Below are 21,992 nucleotides of genomic sequence, written 5' to 3'. Positions count from 1 at the left end.
GTGTCTAAAAAAATGTATATTCCTTAATTAAAGAATATGGTTAAAAAATGCTAACCATCACCTGAGCTTTCAGTGAATTATAATCACTGATCACAGACCACCATAATCAATATAATAATAATGAAAAAGTTTGAGATACGAGAATTACCAAAATGTGACAAAGTTAGCAAACGCTGTTGGGAAAACAGCGCTGACAGACTTGTTCAACACAGGGTTGCCACAAACCTTTAATCTGTAAAAACCGCACTATCTGCAAAGTGCAGTAAGATGAGGTGTGTCTATAATGGTTAAAAGGAGGAATATTAAAAGTAGCACATTTAATTCTTAAAGAGCACTGGGAAGGGATTGGGCACTCTAGCTCTGCCCTCACTAGAAATGGATTACAGTTAACCGTGACATGCTGGTCCTTCTCTTGTTTTCAGTTGTACGTTAAAGATTGGCCTGTCAGAAGTGTTTGTGTTCAGCAGAAATTCAAGAAGAAATACTTTAAAAAAAAAACAACTACCAAATGAACTGAGTGTCTAAAGCAGCTAGGAAGAGGGACTGTGGTAAGGATGGCAAGGCGTAGAAATGCAGCATCATGTAGAGTGAATCATGGAGAGACTGAATTGTACTCTAAAGCCAGATGTGTTATACAGTCATAGGCTTACTGACCTGCTACAGAAAATAGAGAATGCCTTTTTGTCAAAGGCAAATAATGTAAACTTTCTCAGTTGCTCTTACTTCTAAATGAACACCTGTGAATTTTAAGCCACATAATGTTTCTTAGCTTCAGTTACTGTGTGGTAACTAGAGCCTGCAGAGGCTGGAATACCTAACTGCCCTGAGACATCCATTTGAAGGACGTGGGAGTGGAAGCCGACCGAACTGAGCCTCTCTTCTTCATCTGTTGCTCTGGGGTGGGGTGAGGGTATAAATCTTAGGCATACTTTCTTTCCTGTGACTAGGCAGGACATAGAAGCCCTTCAGATGATCAATTCTCTGGGGGAGCAATTACTACTCACTGGCTTCCTGAGCAGCTTGATAATGTTCTGCTCCTGTTTTCAGCAGGGCTGTGGCCGGGGCAGTGATTTGATAATAACAGACCCTGATTAAATTAAGGAGCCATTTGCTTCTGGATGATGATGTTGATAAAAAAGGGTTGATGTCCACACTCCCTGCTATTTTAAAGGTCAGGAAAAAAAAAACAAAAAAACAAACCCAAAACAAAAAAACCCAGTCTTTAATCACAAACTACAACAAAAAGCAAAATAATCAGAAACAGCATAAAGTTTGTGCTTTTTCTTCATTGTTACATCTGGGAAAGGGTCTGTTCTTTATTTGCTGAAATCCTAACTTGCTCTTTTTGCATCACGCTTGGAAGTTGAAATTGGAAATGGGCTCATTGGGAAGGTGACTGTACAGTGTATCTCTTAACTGCTAAACTCTGTCAGAATCAAGCACTCAGGAGCTCTTGGTTCTCTAAGCTCCTGTTTCTCACATACATACATGCATGCTCACACTTACATGTTTTTTAAGATAACAGCCCGTGCAGTAGTTGGGACAGTCATAAGTGAAAGTCATTTGTATAATGGTTCTTCTAGTCTGAGACTCAGAGTAGGATGGGGCTCCTCAATGTGAGCTTGTTAGAAAAGGATTTGGACTGTATCCCACCCGCAGTGTTCAGAAAAGCAAGACAAGAAGGGGCATGAAAAATCCCCTAGTGTACCACTTGTTCAGCCCCTCTGAGTCAGGAGCTTTGCAGGCATCCTTAGAGCCTGTGGGCTGTGGTGGTAAAACAGGCAGGGTTGCCAGTGCCCTGCCTGGCCTGGGATGGGCTGTGCGCAGCTCCCTGATTGCTCAGGGACCACGTGGAGACTGTGATTGGTCTCTAGACCACACCTAGTTGGTGAGCGCAGCTGCTGCCTGAATATCCCACAGCTCTGCCTAGATCGCTGGAGTACGCACAAGCCTACCTTCAGACACCAGACCAGGAGAGGAACCGGGGAGCTGCTGCAGCAGAGGAGTCGTGGAAACTTAGCTGAGTGAGTGAAATGGGGAGAGAAGGAAGCTAGTGGCTGGCCCTCAGGGAAGTTGCTGGACAGGACACCAATGGAGAGAAAGAGCTGGTTTGTGATTGTTGCCTTGAGATTCCGTCTGTGGTTGGAAGATAGCAGGACTGGAGCAGGTGCACAGGAGCACAGGGGGGAAAGAGAGAAGCCCAGAATCAAATTGATGCCCACCTCTTGGCACTCCTGCAATACTGGCTTCCCACAAGGGCAAGCGTGCTGGACCGTAAGGCAAACGTTTTCAAACTCTCCATGTTGTCAAGCCTTGGGGTCCAGGGAATTGCAGAGGGGCTTCAGTGAGGGCCTGCTGTCTTCTCCCACCCGAATGGGTCTCTCCTCTTCCCTTCCCAGGCAGCACCGACAGCTGGGGCTGCAGCTTGAGTGATGGGAAAAGAAGGCCTTACTCCAACAGGCCATTAGCAGCACTCACAGCATTAAAAATGCAGGAGGTGGATGGGAGGAGAGAGGGCCAGGGAGGAAGACTAATGCAGCAGCTGAGGCTGGGAAGAGACAGGCTTCTCTCTCCTCAGAACCCCGATCCAGATTAGGAGCCAAAGAATGAGGGGAACTTTTGGTTTAAAAGACTTCTATGGTGTAAATGCAAAGAGGGCGTCCAGCTGGTTGTTAGGGAGAAAATCAGTACTTTGGGCTTCCTCAGCCTTAGGACAGCGTGTTTACTCTTTTGAGGGGCAGGACCTAGCCTAGCTTCCTGTGTCCACATTGCCTACAGCACTCCTGGCTCAGCAGCGCTGGCTTGGTGGCCAGTGTTGGGGGGGTGGGCTTCCGGGGGACCGTCCTCTTTGCGCGCTCAGGGACTCCCCGGTGCTCTGCCCCTCAGGTCCTCGGGCCTCCCGCGCACGACGATGCCGGCCTCGTCCACCATCCACGTGCTGCAGCTGCTGCGAGAGCTGCTGGCCTTCGTGCTCCTCAGCTACACCGTGCTCATCGGGGCGCTGCTGCTGGCCGGCTGGACCACCTACTTCCTGGTGCTGAAGTGACAGCGCCCGCAGCCCCGCCCCCCGCCGCGCCCGCCTCGTGCCCACCCCCAGCCGCCAGCCCCACGGCGCGCTGCTCCGCCCCCGCGCCGGACGCGCTCCACTCGCTGACGGAAGAACTCTGCGCCTCGTGCCCGGGCTAAGGCTGCCTCTCGAGGCACGGCCACGCCCGGGTTGGAGTCCAAGCTCCCCTCACGACGGCCGACTCCGCTCCGCCCGCTCCTCGCCCTCAGGCCCAGGGCCCGCCCCGTCCGCGCGGAAGCCCCAGCCGTTGGGCGTTCGCCGCAGCCGTTACTGCCGTTATCCTAAGCCCCGTCCCCTCCCTCCGTCGCGTCCAATCCCGACTGCTCCTTTGGGCTGGGGTGTGGTCATGGGGCCAGGCCCGCTCAAGAAGAGGCCGCGCCCCGTCCTCCGCTCATGAAGGTGCGTCACTTCCGGCGTGTGCGTCTGGCGTCCGGCCGGCGCAGGATGGCGGCTCTGAGGAGCTTCCTGTCGCGGAGCGTAGCCTCCTTCTTCAGGTACCGCTGCGGTCGGGTACGAGAGCAGCACCGCAAGGGGGTTGGCGCCGCAAGTAGAGCGGTGGCCGGGACGGCCGGGACGGCCGGGACGGCAGCGCCGGCGTAGCTGGCGCTCGTTTCGCTCCTCGGCCGAGCGGGCCGCGGCGTCCCGCCCCTCTCAGGCCCGAGGACGTCCCGGCTCTGCCTCCCGCCTCCCGCGGCCAAAGCGGGGTTTATTTCTCACTGACGGCTTTTCCATTATTCCACTGGCTGAACGCCAGTCCTCCTCCCTCCCCAAGCTCGGGCTGGCTTCCCGGGGCGCCTCGGCCTGCCCGCGAGTTCCCGTTGGCCCATCGCCCTCACTGGAAGGGGATGGGGGAGTGGCCCGGGCGAGCGGCGGGTTATGAGAGGAAGTTTTCCCTGCGGGCAGGAGAGGAGCTGGTCAGTCCCCGCGCGGCCCTGCTGGCTGCGGGTTCCAGGTGTGGCCTAGTGGGGACCATCGGGGACACCTGGAAACCTCGGCCACAGGTCCGGAGCTAAATGCTGCGTGCAGCAGTGTTTATTTTGGCCGAAGGTTTTTAAAAAGCTTTGAGACTGCCTTTTAAACTTCCACACCTGTTACCGATTAAACTTCGGAATCACTGGGCCCGCGCCCCTGCGCGGCCGAGGTTCCCGAGAGTTGGGTAGCAGTTGGCCCTTGCAGCGAGTCCGAGGCTTTCCAGTCCGACGCGCTCTCCCCCGAGCCCTGACCCAGCATCTTCGTGTAGGCTCCTGCTTGGCCGAGTGTGAGTTTCTGACCCCTGCAAACAAATTGAAGAGACGTACAGATTGGTAGTTACCGCCTTCCTAAATTTGACTTGTGTTTCTAGGTACAGGCAGTGTGTTCCTGTCGTGGCGAACTTTAAGAAGCGCTGCTTCTCAGACTTGATAAGACCATGGCACAAAACTGTGGCAGTTGGACTTGGTGTGACCCTGTGTGCAGTTCCTATTGCACAGGTAAAAATACTGTAGTGTCAGTGGGTGTTTCTTAGTGTACAGTGCCCTCCTGAAGTCTCAGCTGGGCAGTGAACCATCAGCTCTTCTGTTACCCAGTGCTCCCCCACCCCCGCGATGGTTTACTTTCTCCTCTACCAGCAGCATCTTTTCATAGCTGAGCAAATATATTAATATTCCCATTTTTAATTGTCCCATTTGGTAGGAACAGTATGTCAAGGTGGTCAAATTGTATAAAGAGGGAGGAGAATAAGATGATATTACAGCCTATCAACAGAACAGTCTTTTCATTCAACAAAAATTTATTGAGCAACTTTATTTTTATTTTTATTTTTTTTTTAAAGATTTTATTTATTTATTTGAGAGAGAGAATGAGAGAGAGCACATGAGAAGGGGGAGGGGCAGAGGGAGAAGCAGACTCCCTGCCGAGCAGGGAGCCCGATGCGGGACTCGATCCCGGGACTCCAGGATCATGACCTGAGCCGAAGGCAGTCGCTTAACCAATTGAGCCATCCAGGCGCCCCTATTGAGCAACTTTAATGTGCCATATGTTGGAAATGTAAGAACAAAACAGAATTCCTGCTCTCATAAAACTTGCATTCTGGGGTGGGGGCGCCTGGGTGGCTCAGTCCGGTTAAGAGTCTGACTCTTATTTGTTTTATTTTTAAGATTTTATTTATTTTAAAGAGCACGGGTGGGGTGGGGGGGGTGAGGAGCAGAGGGAGAGGGACAAGAAGACTCTGCACTAAGCACGGAGCCCTACCCCAGGCTCGATCCCACAACCCAGAGATCATGAACTGAGCTGAAACCAAGAGTCAGCAGCTCAACCTACTTGGCCACCCAGGTACGCCAAGCGTCTGACCGTTGATTTAGGGTCAGGTCATGATCTTAGGGTTGTGAGATCGGGCTGCATTGGCCCGGCGTGGGGCTCCACCCTGGGCATGGAGCCTGCTTAAGATTCTCCCTCTCCCTCTGCCCCTCCCCCCATCTCTCTCTCTCAAAAACAAAAAACAAAACCAAAAACAACAAACCCACATTCTAGGGAAAAGAAAGGGGAGAAAATAAATATAAAATGCCACCTGATGAGTGCTATGCAGGAAGCAAATAGGGTAAGAATATAGGGGTACTGGGAGGGAGTTGTTTTATTTTAGATAGGAGAGTGTGGTCCAGGAGGGCTACTTTGGTAAGGTGATGTTTAAGTTGTGATCAGTATGATCTGAAAGAATGAGCCATGGTAATATCTTGGAGAAGAGTTCGCCAGGCAGAAGGAACTCTTGAGTGCAAAGGCCTAGAAGCAGGTGTGTCTACCTGATATGTTTGATGAATAGCGAAAAGGTTAATGTGGCTGGAGTGGAATGAGAAAGAGAGCATAATGGACAAAACCAGAAAATTAGCTGAGGCTCAAACGGTTTTGTCCTTTTGAGCCACTGTAAGGCTTTGAATTTTATTCTGAAAAGGAAGCCACAGAGGATTTGAACACAAGGCTGTTACCATCTCACATAAGGTTTTAAAGGTTGCTGTGTGGAACTAGGAAGACCAGTGGGAGATTGTTGCTCTAGTCCAGGCTTGGAGAAGGCGGGCAACAGTGTAGGTGGGGAGAAGTGGACCCAATGTGGTCAGCATGAGTTGCTGATGGATTGAATGTGGAGTATATTTCAGGGTTTTTGAAAAAGCCTAAGCGCCTGAAAGAATGGAGTTACCATTTATTGGAGTGGAGGGGAAGTAGGTTTTGGGAGGATGAAATCAAGAGTTAAGTTTTGGAAATGACAGTCTAAAATGTCTAGTCGACGTCTAGGTGGAGTTGTCACGTAGGTGATATGAAAGTGGTACCTTATTAAAAAGATCACTGGTTATATGCTTCCTGAGAAAGAGCTCAATAGGAAATTAGCAAACCCCATTTTGGCAGAATATTTCTGATACTTACATGTGTGTTTATCGCAACAAGATCAATTCCAGGGGCGCCTGGGTGGCTCGGTTGGTTAAGCGTCTGCCTTCGGCTCAGGTCACGATCTCGGGGTCCCGGGATCGAGCCCCGCATCGGGCTCCCTGCTCGGCGGGGGGCCTGCTTCTCCTTATGCTCCTCCCCTCCCCACTCGTGTTCTCTCTCTCTTAAATAAATAAGTCTTAAATGGAATTGATCTTCTTTTTAATCACAAATCTTTTCAGCATCTTCTGCGGCTTTCTCATGAGCCTGTGTCTTTTTGGTCCTCACACCAAACCTCATCTCTGCTTGTTCATAGAATTGTTAACCCTAAAGCCCTTATTTGAGCACCAGGCCATTTTCTGCCACAATTGGATAGCCTTTCTTCTTTCCTTGAAAAGAAGTTCTTGGGTTTGTCCTTTCTCAGTTCATACACTTGTCTTAAGCCTCAGTTACCTCAGTTCTGGGCCACATGACAGGAGCCTCAGGTCATTATCCTGTAGGAATGGCCATTCCACTTCTGTTCTTCAGAACCTGCAGCGGCTCTCCATTGTGTGTTGCAGCACTAAAACTCAGCCAACTCTCCCCGTACTCCAGTCTCCTTGTTCTCTTACCTCCCTTGTGCTATATCTGTTGGAACCAGGCCAGATCCCTGAATGTCCCCTGCATGCAACAGATGTATCTTTTCCTCATTATTTCTTCATCCCCAGGCTGCCTGACAGTTCTCATCCTAGCTATCTTCAGGCCCAAGTCCCACCTCTTTTTAAAGCCTTTCAGAGTTTCTGGCCAACAATGATCTCCCTCTTTCTGACCACTTGTGTTGTATTTTGATATTTGATGATTACACTCTCCTGAGTCAGCAGAGCATAATGGAAAGGGTACAAATGTGGACGAAGATGTGGTTTAAGGTCAAATATGTGACTTTTGGGGAGAGAATGTAACTATTCTGGGTTTCCGTCTCCTCATCTGTAAAAAAGAAGTGATAATACCTGGGCTGTCATGAGGAACAAGTGAAAATGCACTGTAAAATGCATTATGGGTGGATGAGTCGGTTAAGTGTCCGACTCTTGGTTTTGGCTCAGGTTGTGATCTCAGGGTTGTGAGATCAAGCCCTGCGTTGAGATTAAAATAAAATGCATTATGAAGACATAAGTTAGAATATATCAAAATTAGCTTCCAATGAGCAGAAATAATACTCTTTTCAGTCTTTCTGTACCTTCAGTGCAAGGTATGTAATGAATACTTATTTGAATGGAAGATAAATATGCTAAGTAAAATTCTGGATTTGTTCATGTGTCAAAGATTTCTTGACTGCTACTTTCAGTAAGTGATTCTATGGGTTTATACTCTAGCAAAAACAAGACTGCATATGATTAGAGGAATTGGTTTCTTTGTTCTGATACAATAAATGCTCTGCTGAGGAAGGAAAAGGCAGAGTCAGGGATGACCTGAAAGTAGAGCATTCCTATAAAACCTTTCATAATTCAGCATAAAGTGAAGAGTATCTTTCCAAAAGTTCATGTTATGCCACTTTGCTTTTTACAAAAGACATTTAGTACAGTAATGGCTTTTTTTTCTTTGTAAACTTAAAAATCCTCTCCGGACTTCTTTTCGTTATTGAAATAAGGTACTAGTACAGTCAGGTACCTTAAGAGCAAAGAGACTTAGTGCAGACTTTCAGAAAGCAGGGAATACTTGAATTTAGTTAAGGCGGCCACATTTCCTTAACTCTTGAGATAGTTACATTGGGTTTTTTTTTTTTTTTTAACATAATAGCTGAGGTCAGAGTGAAGTGTCCCCAACCCCTACCCAAGACTGTACTGTTCATTCTGCTCAGAATTGCTCTCCCCCATCCACCCATTTACTTTCTTAGACTCAGCTTATCCCTCATCAACTCTGTGAAGCCTTTTTAAGCTATTTTCATTCAACATAGAAGTGACTGTTTTCTCATGCATGTCCCTACTTGTAGCTTGTACAGACTTCTGGGGTGCCTGGGTGGCTCAGTCAGTTTAGTGTCTGCCTTTGGCTCAGGTCATGATCTCGGGGTCTAGGGATCAAGCCCTGCATCAGGCTCCATGCTCAGCAGGGGGTCTGTCTCTCTCTGGTGCACGCTCTCTCTCTTCAAATAAATCTTTAAAAAAAAGACACTTATACAGACTTCTGCCACCATGGTACTTGATTGCATTAATTTTTCAAGTTCCCTTTTGGACCCAGCTCCTCCCCTTCCCCATCTGAAATCTTTGAGGACAGAGAATAGATCTTACATATCTTCATATCCCAAGTATCTAGCCTGTGGTAATGAATGAATCATAATTTCATCGAATTTGTTGGTTGTAATTACTAGACTTTTATTTCATATAAAGAAATGCTTGGCTATTTGGAACATAGCATAAAAAAATAAAAGTAGATAGAAAGCATACCCTGGAATTATTTCCATATATTGTCTTTAATAGCCAAAACAAAGCCTAAAAAGAAAACAAGCAGTTGTAGTGTGAGGAGTGTTTTTCACTTGTTTCTTCAGCTGCTTCAAGCTTTAGAAGTTGAGTGAAATGTTTATGTCTTTCAGAAATCGGAGCCTCATTCTCTTAGTAATGACGCATTAATGAGGAGGGCTGTGTCTTTGGTAACAGATAGCACCTCCACCTTTCTCTCTCAGACCACATATGCATTGATTGAAGCAATCACTGAATATACTAAGGTAAGAGTCTTCTTGTTAAGTCTTGATCTTCTAAACCAGGGGTTAGCAAGCTATGGCTTGTAAACCAAATCTACTGTGATGCTTGTTTTTGTAGTTTTACTGGAGCGTAGCCAGGCTCATTTGTCTATATGTTGTCTAAGACTGCTTTTGTGAGTTGAATAGTTGTAACAGACTATAGGGCCCATAAAGCCTAAAATACTTATTCTCTGGACCTTTACATAAGTTGGCTGAGCCCTTGACCTAAATCAGTGATTTTTAGACTTTCCCCAGGAACCCCTTCTAAAAGAAAAATCTTTAAAAAGACAAGAAAACCAAGCTGATTGAGTTCAGTTACGGGTAAAGGGGTCTAGAGTCTACCACTCACAGCACCAGGGGTTTCGCTGTGGGGACAGTTTGAAAACCACTTATGAGGTAGTAGAGAGGTATCTGAATAATCCAAATCATTTACAGTTTATTATACCTTCATTTTTCAGCAGCTTTTTCCCTCCGCCTTCTGAGTTTTCCCCTGCATTGTATTCTCTATGTCTGAATTGCTAACAAGCTTTTATAAACACAGAATTTGACAAGTGGAGATACTTATGTCCTGGAATAATGCCTCTCTCTCCTACAATCGTGTAGTTTCGGTGAGGTGGAAGGACCGAATGGTTTGCTGTAACGGGACTATTTCCTTGGGGTATAAATCTCACAAATCCTAATATGCCTCACTTATTCTACTCATTTATTCTGTATTTGTAGGCCGTTTATACTTTAATTTCTTTGTACCGACAATATACAAGTTTACTTGGGAAAATGAGTTCACAGGAGGAAGATGAAGTGTGGCAGGTGATCATAGGAGCCAGAGTTGAGGTAAGCAAGATGTTAATAGACATTTCTGTATTAGTGCGCCTACCTCGTTGTGGTGTCTGACAGTAACTGTTCTCTGAATCTGGTTTGAATAAACCCATGTTAATGTGCTTATTAACCTCTTCATGTTGTCTCAAGTACTGTGTTTAATTAATTTACAGATGACTTCAAAACAACAAGAATACTTGAAGTTGGAAACCACGTGGCTGACTGCACTTGGTCTTTCAGAGATGGCGGCAGAAGCTGCATACCAAACTGGTAGGTTCAAGTTGTCACTCCCTAGGTGCCATCTGAGTTTTCATCTGGCTGTAAAATGAGGGATTTAGATTAGTCTAAGGCCCGTGTGGCTCTAACTTTGTGAGAAAATGTTCCCATTTCCACTAGCTAGGGAGGCCATAGTCTAGAAAACGACACAGCTATTGCCAATTAGAATAATTGCATCTAAATCGTTTTTAAGCATTTTCTTTTTATAACCCCGTATTTATGATACTGGTCATACAGTGGCACAGTTGGAGGAGACTGAAGACCACCAATCTGTATGAACCTTACTGTGTAGATGGAGAAACTGAGACCTGGAATCCTAGTCAGTGGCAAATCCAGGACAAATAATAGCTACCATTTATTGAGTACTGGTCTGTTTCACGCTTTGCAGTAAGTATTTTATAGGATTTTTAATTTAAGGAACCGTGAGGATTAGTATCCCCATGTTACAAATGAAGAAAATGGGGATCGAAGGGTTAAGAAATGCCCTGAGATGCTGGGTACGGTAAGATTCAGCGCAATGCTAAAGCCTCTGTACCTTTGCATCCCAATATAGAAAATGTAGTTATTCATTCACCAGGATGTTTTCTGAACCCCTCAATCCACCCAGTGGGCTTGAGCTGAAGGTTTTTAACTATTTAAATATATTTTGAAGAAAACTATTCTTACCTGAATTGGTCTCAAACTGGGTAGCTCATAGAAATTTTTGTTTTCTGACTCTAAGGTAACAAACTAGGGGCTCTAGTACCAAATCTTAAAAAGGATATAATATATATTTTTAAAAGTAAAAAAAAAAAATCTTAGTTAACTAAAGGAATCTGAGATCCTAGAAGCACAAGTGGAATGAAGAGTGAAACATTAGAAATGTGAAAGCATTCGAGCAGTGCCCCAGCAGAGGGGGGGAGCAGGGTTGCCAGGTGCAGTGAACTGAGGCAGTCCAGTGTGAACATTCCCAGGCAGCCTTAGATTGAGCTGGAGAAAAGGGAAAGTGTAAGCATTATCTGGGAAAAAAGACATATAGAAAGAAAAATAAACTATAAGGAGATTTACCTACAAAGGAAGTGTAATCAGATGTGGCTTCTGATCAACAACCCTAGACAAGGGGACAAATCAATAACCTAGAATTCTATATCCAGCCAAATATCATTTCAGACATAAAAATACTTGGTTTACCAACTACGTATGCTTTCTGAAGAAACTACTTTGTGAAGAAAGAAATTAGTTTAGAAAGGAACAACTGAGTTCAGTAAAACTTAAATTTTTAAATCCATTTGGGGAAGAAGTGAAAGCATGCCAATAGTTGTTTTGAGAAGAGCTAGACATCAGCTCAACATTAGACCTTGCTAAACAGAACTTGATAAATGAATTTAAGACAGGGAAGTTTAAAAAAAATTTTTAAGATTTTATTTATTTCAGAGAGAGAGAGAGAGAGAGCAAGAGCAGGAACACAAGCAGGGGGAGTGGGAGAGGGAGAAGCAGGCTTCCGGCCGAGCAGGGAGCCCGATGCGGGGCTCGATCCCAGGACCCTGGGATCATGACCTGAACCCAAGGCAGACCCCAACAACTGAGCCACCCAGGCGCCCCAACAGGGAAGTCTTAAATAGAGGAACAAGTTCCAACATGAGTCATAAAACTAATCACAGCTAGGGGCGGCTCAGTCGGTTAAGCATCTGCCTTCAGCTCAGATCCTGATCCCAGCATCCTGGGATCAAGCCCCACATCGGGCTTCCTGCTCAGTGGAGAGCCTACTTCTTCTCCTGCTGCTCCCCCGCTGCTTGTGCTCTCTTTCTCTGGCAAATAAAATCTTAAAAAAAGTTATAAAAAGCTAAACCAAACCATTATTAAAAGAAAGCTACTCCAAAAAGCTGGCAGAACAATGTCAGAATAAGGATTCAAGACTAAAAGAACATTAAGACAATTGAGAAGATATTCAAAGTAATGGTCATAAAGATGTTGGGCTTGAGAAAAAAGTGGATGAACTCAATTTCAACAAAGAGAAAATACAAAAAAAAAGGTGCCTGCGTGGCACAGTTGGTTAAGCGTCCCACTCTTGGTTTCAGCTCAGGTGGTGATCTCAGGGTCGTGCGATCGAGCCCCACACTCAGCAGAGTCTGCTTGAGATTCTCTCCCCCTCCTGCTCTTGCTTTCTCTAAAACAAAAAACCCCACCAGAGGTGAAGAATTCAAGTGAAATAAAAAATAATACACTAGAAGGAATCAACAGCAGATTAGAAGATGCAGAAGAGTGGGTCAGCAACCTGGAAGACAGCATGATGGAAAACAAGCTGAAAGGCAAAAATAAAAAATGAAAACAGGTTAAGGATACTCGGTGATATCAAGTATAATAACATTTGCATTATAGGGATCCCAGAAGAAAAGAGCTAGAAGGGGGCAGAAAACTTTCCTAATCTGGGAAAGGAAACAGACATCCAGGTCCAGGAAGCACAGATAGCTCTTAACAGGATGAACCTAAGGAGATCCACACCAAGACACAATATTACAAAAAGTAATGATAAACCGAATTTTAGAAACAGCAAAACAGTTACATGCAAAGGATTCCCCGTAAGGGGTATTTGATAGCTGGTTTTTCAGCACAAACTTTGTAGGCCAAAAGGAAGTGGCATAATACATTCAAAGTGCTAAAAGGAAAAAACCTACAACCAAGAATACCCAGCAAGGTTATCATTCAAGATATAAGGAGAGGTAGTGTCCCAAACAAAAGTTAGAGGAGTTCATCACCACTCAGGAAATATTAAAATTCTGAAAGGAAAAAATTTCACAAGTAAAAGCAAATATATTTGGTAAAAATATTAATCACTTAGAAAGCCAGTATGGTGGTTAAACCACAAAAGTAGTAAAAATCTATTATATCTACAAAAATTAGTCAAGGGATACACAAAAAGATGTAAAATATGACATCATATACATAAAACATGGGAAGTAAAAATGTAGTGCTTTTAGAATGTGTTCAAACTTAAGCAACGAACTTAATATAGACTACTATGCACATGTTATATATGAACCCAGTAGTAACCACAGATCAAAAATCTATAATAGATACACAAAAAATAAACATTAAAGAAAGCCATCAAACTTGGAAGGGAAAAGAACAAAAGATGAAAGGAACAGAGAAGAACTATAGAAACAGAAAACAATTAGCAAAATGGCAGTAAGTACATACTTATCAGTAATTTCTTTAAAAGACAGGGTGACTGAATGGATAAGAAAAACAAGACCCATCTATAAGCTGCCTGCAGGAGACTCACTTCAGACTTAAAGACACATATAGACTGAAAGTGAAGGGATGGGGAAAAAAAAAATACCATGCAAATACAAGCGAGACCGGTGTGGGCAGGTGGGGGGGAGCGGGGAGGGAACCAGGGTAGTGATACTTCTATCAGACAAATAGACTAAGACTGTGTGGGGCACCTGGGTGGCTCAGTCAGTTGAGCATCTGCCTCTTGATTTTGGCTAATGATCTCAGGGTCATGAGATCAAGCCCCATATAGGCTCCACACTAGGCATGGAGCCTGCTTAAGATTTTCTCAGGGTGCTTGGATGGCACAGTCAGTTGAGCATCCTACTGACCCTTGGTTTCAGCTCAGGTCATGAAATCGAACCCAGCGTCAGGCTCCACACTCTACTCGGAGTCTGCTTAAGATTCTCACTGCCTCTCCACCCCCCCCCCCCCCACCAAGCACACACTAAAATAAATCTTAAAAAAAAAAATTCTCTTTCCCTCTCCCCCTCCCTTCCCGTGTGTCCGTTTTCTCCCTAACCAAAAGGAAAAAAAGGAAATCAATCCAAGACCTAACAATTGTAAATATGCACCCAACATAGGAGCACCTATATATAGCAAATATTAACAGACATAAAGGGAGAAGTTGACAGTAATTCAATGATAGTAAAGGACTTCACCCCACTTACATCAAAGGATGGATGATCCAGACAGAAAACAAGGAAACAATGGCTTTGAACAGCACATTAGACCAGATAGACCTAACATTCACACACACAACATTCCAGCCCAAAACAGCAGAATACACATTCTTTTCAAATGCACATGGAACATTCTTCAGGATAGATATGTTAAGCCATAAACCAAGTCTAAGTTTAAAATTGAAATCCTATTAAGTATCTTTTCCTACCACAATGAATTGAGACAAGAAATCAGTTTCAAGAAAAAAACCTGGAAAAATAAACACATGGAGGCTAAACAACATGCTACTAAACAAGTGGGTCAACCAAGAAATCAAAGAGGAAATCAAAAAATACATGGAGAAAAATGAAAACACAATGGACTGAAATCTTTGGGACACAGCAAAAGCAGTTCTGAGTTTACAATAATACAGGCCTACCTCAAGAAACAAGAAAAACTTCAAAAAACCTAACACCTAAAGGAGCTAGAAAAAGAACAAATCCCAAAGCTAGTAGAAGGAACAAAATGATAAATATTGGAGGAGAAATAGGAAAGTTTTAAAGAAAAAGATCAGTGAAGCCAGGGGCGCCTGGCTGGCTCAGTCGGTGGAGCATGTGACTCTTGATCTTGGGGTTGTGAGTTCAAGCCCCAGATTGGGTGTAGAGATTTTTCAAAAAATCTTAAAAAAAAAAAAAAAAGGGCGCCTGGGTGGCTCAGTTGGTTAAGCGACTGCCTTCGGCTCAGGTCATGATCCTGGAGTCCCGGGATCGAGTCCCACATCGGGCTCCCTGCTCGGCAGGGAGCCTGCTTCTCCCTCTGACCCTCTCCCCTCTCATGTGTTCTCTCATTCTCTCTCTCTCAAATAAATAAATAAAATCTTTAAAAAAAAAAAAAAAGAAAATGAGGCCAAGAATTGGTTCTTTCAAAAGATAGACGAAATTGATAAACCTTAGCCAGACTCATTCAAAAAAAAAAAAACAACTCAAAATTGGAAATGGAATAGAAGTAACCAACACCACAGAGATACAAAGGTTTAAAAGAATATGAAAAATTATATGCCAACAAACTGGACAATCTAGAAGAAATAATAAATTCCTAGAAACAGAAAATCTTCCAAAAGTGAATTAGGAAGAAATAGAAAATTTGAACAGAAAAATTATTAGTAATGAGATGGAATTAAAAAAAAAAAACCAACAAACAAAAGTCCAGGGCCAGATGGCTTCACCAAATTGAATTCCACCAAACATTTAAAAAGATACCTATTCTCAAACTACTCTGAAAAATAGAAGACAAAAGAAAATTCCCAAATTCATCCTACAAGGCTAGCATTACCCTGGCACCAAAACCAAAGACACTACAAAAAGAAAACCAGGGGTGCCTGGGTGGTGTAGTTTGTTAAGCTTCCTACTCCTGGTTTCAGTTCTGGTCCTGATGTCAGGTCACGAGATCAAGCCCCTGCATCAGGCTCGGCACTCAGCAGGGAGTCTGCTTGGGATTCTTTCTCCCTTTTCCTCTGCCCCTCCCCCCCAAGCAGCACACACGCTCACTGTGTCTCAAATATTTAAAAGAAAACCAGAAGCCAGTATGTCTGATGAACATAGATGCAAAAATCCTCAATAAGGTATTAGCAAACTGGGGCGCCTGGGTGGCTCAGTCGGTTAAGCATCTGCCTTCAGCTCAGGTCATGATCCCGGGGTCCTAGGATCAAGCCCCGAGTCCAGCTTCCTGCTCAGCAGAGAGCCTGCTTCTCCCTCTCCCTCGGCCTGCTGCTTTTTGTGTTTGTGCTCACGCAAGCACACTCTGTCATATAAAATCTTTTTTAAAAATATTAGCAAACTGAAATCAATAATACATTAAAAAGATCATTGACCGGGCGCCTGGGTGGCTCAGTTGGTTAAGCGACTGTCTTCGGCTCAGGTCATGATCCTGGAGTCCTGGGATCGAGTTCCACATCGGGCTCCCTGCTCAGCAGGGAGTCTGCTTCTCCCTCTGACCCTCCCCCCTCTCATGCTCTCTCCACCTCATTCTCTCAAATAAATAAATAAATAAAATCTTTAACAACAACAGCAAAAAAAGATCATTCACCAAGAACAAATGAGATTTAGTCTAGGGATGAAAGGGTGGTTCAATATTTGCAAATCAGTGTTGATACCTCACAGTAAGAGGAAGGATAAAAACCATAGGATCAATAGATGCAAAAAAAAAAAAGCATTTGACAAAATACAACATCCATTTGTGTTAAAAACTCTCAACAGAGTGTGTTTAGAGGGAACATCCCCCAACATAATAAAGGCCATATATGAAAAACCCACAGCTAACATACTCAATGGTTTACAAAAAAAAAAAAAAGATTAATAAGGGGGGTGGCTTGGTTGAGCATCTGACTCTTGATTTCAGCTTGAGTCATGGTCTAGGGGTTGTGGAATCGAGCCCTGTGTTGGGCTCCTTGCTGGGCACAGTCTGCTTTGGTATTTTCTCTCTCCTTTTCCCTCTGCCCCTACCCCTGCTTGTGTGCACGTGCATGCACGCACACTCAAATAAATAAAATCGTAATAAAACAACCCATTTACAGTTGCACCCAAAGCAATAAAACACCTGGGAATAAATTTGTCCAAGGAGGTGAAAGACACATACTGTGAAAACTAGGACATTGATGAAAGAAATTGAAGACAACAGAGATATAAAGACGTATCATGCTCTCATGCATTGGAAGAACTAATATTGTTTAAATATCCATACTCTCCCAAACAAGCTACAGATTCAATGCAACCCTATCAAAATACCAATAATATTTTTCACAGAACTAGAATTATCCTAAAATTTGTATGGAACCATAAAAGACTTTGAATAGCCAAAGTAATCTTGAGAAAGTGGAACAAAGCTGGAGGTATCAAAATCCCGGATTTCAAAATATACAACAAATCTATAGTAATCAAAATGATGTGGTACTGGCACAAAAAGAGACATAAATGGAATAGGATAGAGAGCCCAGAAATGAACCCACACCTATATGGTCAATTGATCTACAACAAAGGAGGCAAGACTATACGATGGGGAAAAGACAGTCTCTTCAACAAATGGTGTTGGGAAAACCGGACAGCTATGTTCAAAAGAATGAAACTGGACCACTTACTTACACCATACACAAGAAATAAACGGATTAAAGACCTCTAAGTGTGAGACCAGAAACCATAAAACTCCTAAAAGAAAGCATAGGCAATAATCTCACCCTTAACAACCTATATGTATGGATATGTCTCCTCAGACAAGGGAAACAAAAGCAAAAATAATTGGGACTACACCAAAATAAAAAGCTTTAGCATAGCAAAAGAAACTATCAGCAAAACAAAAAAGCAAGCTAACGAATGGGAGAAGATACCTGTAAATTATAAATCTGATAAGGGGTTAATATCCAAAATACATATAGAACTTACACAACACCAAAAAACAATCCAGTTAAACAGGCAGAGGATCTGAATAGACATTTTTCCAAAGAAGACATACGGATGGCCAATGGACACATGAAAAGATGCTCAACATCAGTAATCACCAGGGAAATGCAAATCAAAATCACGAGATCACACCTCACACCTGTCAGAATGGCTACTATCAAAAAGACAAGAAGTAACAAGTATTGGCCAAGATGTGGAGTAAAGGGAATCCTTGTGCACTATTAGTAGGAATGTAAATTGGTGCAGCCACTGTGGAAAACAGTATGGAGGTTCCTCAAAAAATTAAAAATAGAAATACTGTATGATCCAGTAATTCCACTACTGGGTATTTACCCAACGAAAACAAAAACACAAATTCAAAAAGATATATGCACCCCTGTGTTTACTGCAGCATTATTTACAATAGCCAAGATACGGAAGCAACCCAGTGTCCATCGGTAGATGAGTGGTAAAGAAATTATGAACAATGTATGTATGTGAAATAAAAGGCGTAAGAAGATTTAAAGAAATAGGGGCACCTGGGTGGCTCAGTCAGTTAAGCGTCCGACTCTTGATTTCTGCTCAGGCCATGATGTCAGGGTTGTGAGATGGAGCCCCACGTTGGGCTCTGTGCTCAGTGGGGAGTCTGGTTGGGATTCTCTTCTCTCCCTCTGCCCCTACCCCCACTCATGCGCTTGCCTCACGCTCTCTAAAATAAATAAAAATCTTTAAAAAAATAATTAAAAAGGCAAAATCTGTTTCCTTAAAAATTTGGCAAGTATGACTTTTTAGAGGGCAAAAATAACATCAGAAAGGGCTATTAGAGATACGGAGGGCTTTTCATTATATAAATATTACAGTCTTTATGGAAGTCCCAAATTGTCTCCAAAAGTAAAGAATCCAAATAAAACCAATAACCATAAAAGTTGAAATAGTATTCAAAGATTTTGTGCCCCCAAAATGGACGCTAAGCCCAGCTGTTTCGTGGAGAGTCTTAGCAAATCTTCAAGAAACATAATTCCTGTTACAGAAAGCATACCAGTGCATAGAACGTGATGGCAAGGCTTCCGACTGTTGTCACTGTATAAAGTCAGCATGGGCCCTGACCGCAAACTACACTAGGCCAGCACTGGAACAAAACTATGGTCAGCATCACTTACATGGATGTAAGTCAAATATAGCCATTCACCCTCAAAATACAAGATACTTCAATACTGAAAAAAAAACTATCAACATAACTCACTACTTGAGATCATCTGCAGTAGAGGAGGAAAGCTACGTAATATAATGGCCATGTAATGTCACTATGTGCCCCGAAGCCGTCAGTAAAATGTAGTGCCCATTGATGATGTAAATCTAAGTACAGTTATGAATAGAATTTTCCTAACATGATAAAGGTTAAGTAATTCTACTTAATAATGAACTATGAGAGGCATTCCCATCAAGGTCAGCAATAAGAGGGGTGCTTACAATTCTCCACTAATTTTTAGCATTGTACTGAAGATTCTTATTAATACAGTAAGGTTGGAAAGAACCACCCAGATCTTCTATAGATGAATTGATGAATATGTGTATCTATATGAGGACATACTAGTAGCAGGTAAACAAAATGATAGAGCCCAAAAACATTTTTAAAGAAAAAAATTGTAGAGTATGTTCAATAAGTAGTATAAATTTACATAAAGACACAAAAGGTAACAGTATTTCTCTATGCATTCCATAGGTACAAAAGAGGAGAAAGATGCCCTTTCAACTTCCAGCAGAGGTTATCTCTGAAGATTGGGTTGGGTGATGAAAGAGAGCTTTGACAATTCCATTGAGCTATTAATTTGTCAAAAAGAAATGTGTTAGTTGTGTAGTTAAATTCATAAGGTGTCTATACAAAGAGGTGTGTAGCTATAAAGAGGATTGTGGGAGTTATAATTCTTAATAATGATAGCTGCCGATAGCTGGGGAAAAATGCCGACCTCAGTGTGGAGGTAGGAAGTTCTCTGCTGTGCAGAGAGGGCAGGGACAGACTAAGACGGAAGGGCTCAGATGCCAGCCACAGGGCCCCAGGCTTTCCTCGACACCCCCCCCCCCCCGCCCCGCCCCATGTGACCTTTCAGCCTCATTGTCCCATCTTTTGGCAGGAGCAGATCAGGCCTCGATAACTGCCAGGAATCATATTCAGTTGGTGAAGTCGCAGGTACAGGAAATGCGTCAGCTGTCCCAGAAAGCAGAGACCAAGTTGGCAGAAGCACAGACAGAGGAGCTCCGTCAGAAAACACAGGAGGAAGGGGACGAGAGGGCCGGGCCGGACCAGGAGGCCTACCTGCGTGAGGACTGAGTGCCCGGCTGCTGCCCACGTCTGCCGGCTCCGCCTGGGGAAATCCCTGCACGGAGAGGACACAGCAGGTCCTGCCCTGGCCCATTAGGCCGGAGTGAGCTGGGAGCGCCTGGCCCCATCCCCCTCCCCCCGCCCCCGTGGACCTGGTTCTTAGCCCTGGGGCACTGCACCCTGTTTAACATTTGACCCCAATCTGCACAGCTTCCCATGCACCCATCTTTTTCCCTCTCACCCAGAGGGCATCTCAGCAGCCTGGCCAGAGAGAGGGGTCCTTTTTTGTCATGCCCACAGACAAGTTCAGTAGCTGTTTAACTTCCATTTCCAGTCTTATATTTTCAAATATGATTTAGTCTTTGCTCCCCCCATAGGAATGTGCATTTTGGGGGGGGGGGGGGAAGAGGAGCTTGTTTATAAGATTTCTTTTTAAGTGTTTCTAATGCCTTCTGTGATCTGGCCCCATTGCCTGTAAGGACAGCTGAAGCCCAGGAGCCAAAAGTCCAGTATTCTTAAGGAACTGAAAGCAGAGCGTTTACCTGGTGCTCAACAGGACATGTTCCAACACATGCTTCTTGTTTCCTTCTTTCCTTCGAGTTTCTCTATTGTATCTGAAGGAGAATAATTTTTTTTTTGTTTTACATTTCAAAAAGAACATGTTTGTGTGTATATTCTGGGGTCCTGTGCAGCCTCTTTCCTTCACCTCCCAGACTGGCAGAGCCCCAAGGGGCTCCAGGAATTCCCTTCCCCGCCCCCAGCACCCGCGTTCTGGCAGCATTCACTAAGCCAAATGTGGCTCCCATTCAACACATGCTGGGACAGGTGAAGCCAAGTTTCAGTGTTTTTAATCAGAGTTAGCAAGGTTGGGGTGGGGGTTACAAAAATGAAGTCAGCGTTTCCTATAGACCATCAGGGTCAAGTGTCAAGGTTCTCAATTTGTCATCATGACAGGAAAATCAACACTGGGTCTACTCACTCAACCCGCCCCTCGGGGAGTTGAGGCAAGGGGGCTGCTGCACACTTGAGCCCCTCATCTGTCACCAGCGCCCACATGGTCCACATCTCCGGGGGGCTGAGGCGGTGCACCAGTAGGAGCCCCCGGTACAGGCAGGGGTCTAGGGGGTCCAGGGGCCGCCGTATTCCAAATGTCTTAAAGCCAGCGTGGTGCATGGGGCTCACGCCCAGCTTCCTCAGGCACATGCCCACAAAGACATCATCGATGGGGAAGAGTTCAGCCTCTTCCACGGCTGCCTGGAGGCGCTGCACGGTGGCTCTGGACATGACATATCCCCCACCCCCGGCATAGGGCGGGTAGTGGCGGGCCCCGTACATGGACGGGGGGATGAAGTATTTGACCTTGGTGTTCCTGTTGGGCAGGGCCTGGCGGATCACGTCTCCCACCAGGAGGTCCCGGGCTGGGTCCCGGCCCTCCAGGAACTCCAGCACGTTGGGGACATGGACGAAGACATCATCATCTCCCTTTAGCACGAAGTGGGCCTGGGGACAGGCAACCGCCACCCAGCGCTGCAAGTGCAGCTCCTTGAGGGTCAGGTTGAAGAAGTCCTCCGCAAAGTCCCACTGCAGGATGTCATCAAACTCGCGACTCTCGTAGGCCAGCAGCTGGGCGGGGGGCGCGGGTCCCGCCACCCCCAGGAGGAACACCAGCTTCAGCCGCCGGCCCCTGGCCCAGCCCCCTGCCCGGCCCCACGTGCTGCGGATAGCCGCGCGCCGCTCCACGTGGCCAGGCTGCGACTTGACGGCCAGGAGCAGGAAGGTGTCCTCGGCACAGCCCGAAGGCTCCAGCAAGACGGAGAAGTTGCGGCAGTGGCGATAGGTCAGGAAGAGGCGGTGGCGGCCAGGCAAGGACAGGGAGACGTCAGCCACCGTGCGGTTGGGGGCACACGGGCTGCGGCGGGGCCCCGGGGGAGACCAGAAGGGCTGGCGGGCCGCGGGGCCCCCCGCCGGCGTGGCCTCCTTCTTCAGGAAGAGCAGGCCACTGAGCAGCAGCACAGCCAGGCTGTACGGGACCAGGCAGCCCAGCCTGCGGGACATGGCGGGGCCTGC

The 21,992-nt window shown here is 45.2% G+C and overlaps 2 protein-coding genes across 4 annotated transcripts; one reads left to right on the top strand and one right to left on the bottom strand.

The window, feature by feature from the left end:
* The first annotated feature begins 3,489 nt into the window (after positions 1-3,489).
* DIABLO (diablo IAP-binding mitochondrial protein) lies at positions 3,490-20,593 on the top strand. 3 transcript variants are annotated; one of them, XM_021698547.1, is made up of 6 exons: positions 3,490-3,561; positions 4,410-4,536; positions 9,021-9,152; positions 9,888-9,998; positions 10,157-10,253; positions 19,738-20,593. In XM_021698547.1, the coding sequence occupies exons 1-6, from the start codon at positions 3,512-3,514 to the stop codon at positions 19,932-19,934; spliced, it is 714 nt and encodes a 237-aa protein (XP_021554222.1). In that variant the 5' UTR covers positions 3,490-3,511; the 3' UTR covers positions 19,935-20,593. The 3 variants fall into 3 exon arrangements, with proteins under 3 accessions (XP_021554222.1, XP_044776947.1, XP_021554223.1); XM_044921012.1 differs by lacking the exon at positions 9,021-9,152; XM_021698548.1 differs by lacking the exon at positions 9,888-9,998.
* Positions 20,594-20,900: 307 nt separating this feature from the next.
* B3GNT4 (UDP-GlcNAc:betaGal beta-1,3-N-acetylglucosaminyltransferase 4) lies at positions 20,901-21,992 on the bottom strand. The gene has a single exon (XM_021698573.1). It carries the CDS (start codon positions 21,978-21,980, stop codon positions 20,901-20,903), a length of 1,080 nt encoding a protein of 359 aa, XP_021554248.1. The 5' UTR covers positions 21,981-21,992.

Source organism: Neomonachus schauinslandi, chromosome 14 (genome assembly GCF_002201575.2).
Source record: "Neomonachus schauinslandi chromosome 14, ASM220157v2, whole genome shotgun sequence".
In the NCBI taxonomy this organism is placed as follows: Eukaryota; Metazoa; Chordata; class Mammalia; order Carnivora; family Phocidae; genus Neomonachus; species Neomonachus schauinslandi.
Note: the sequence above shows the minus strand (reverse complement) of the source record. Positions and strands in the feature narration are given on the sequence as shown.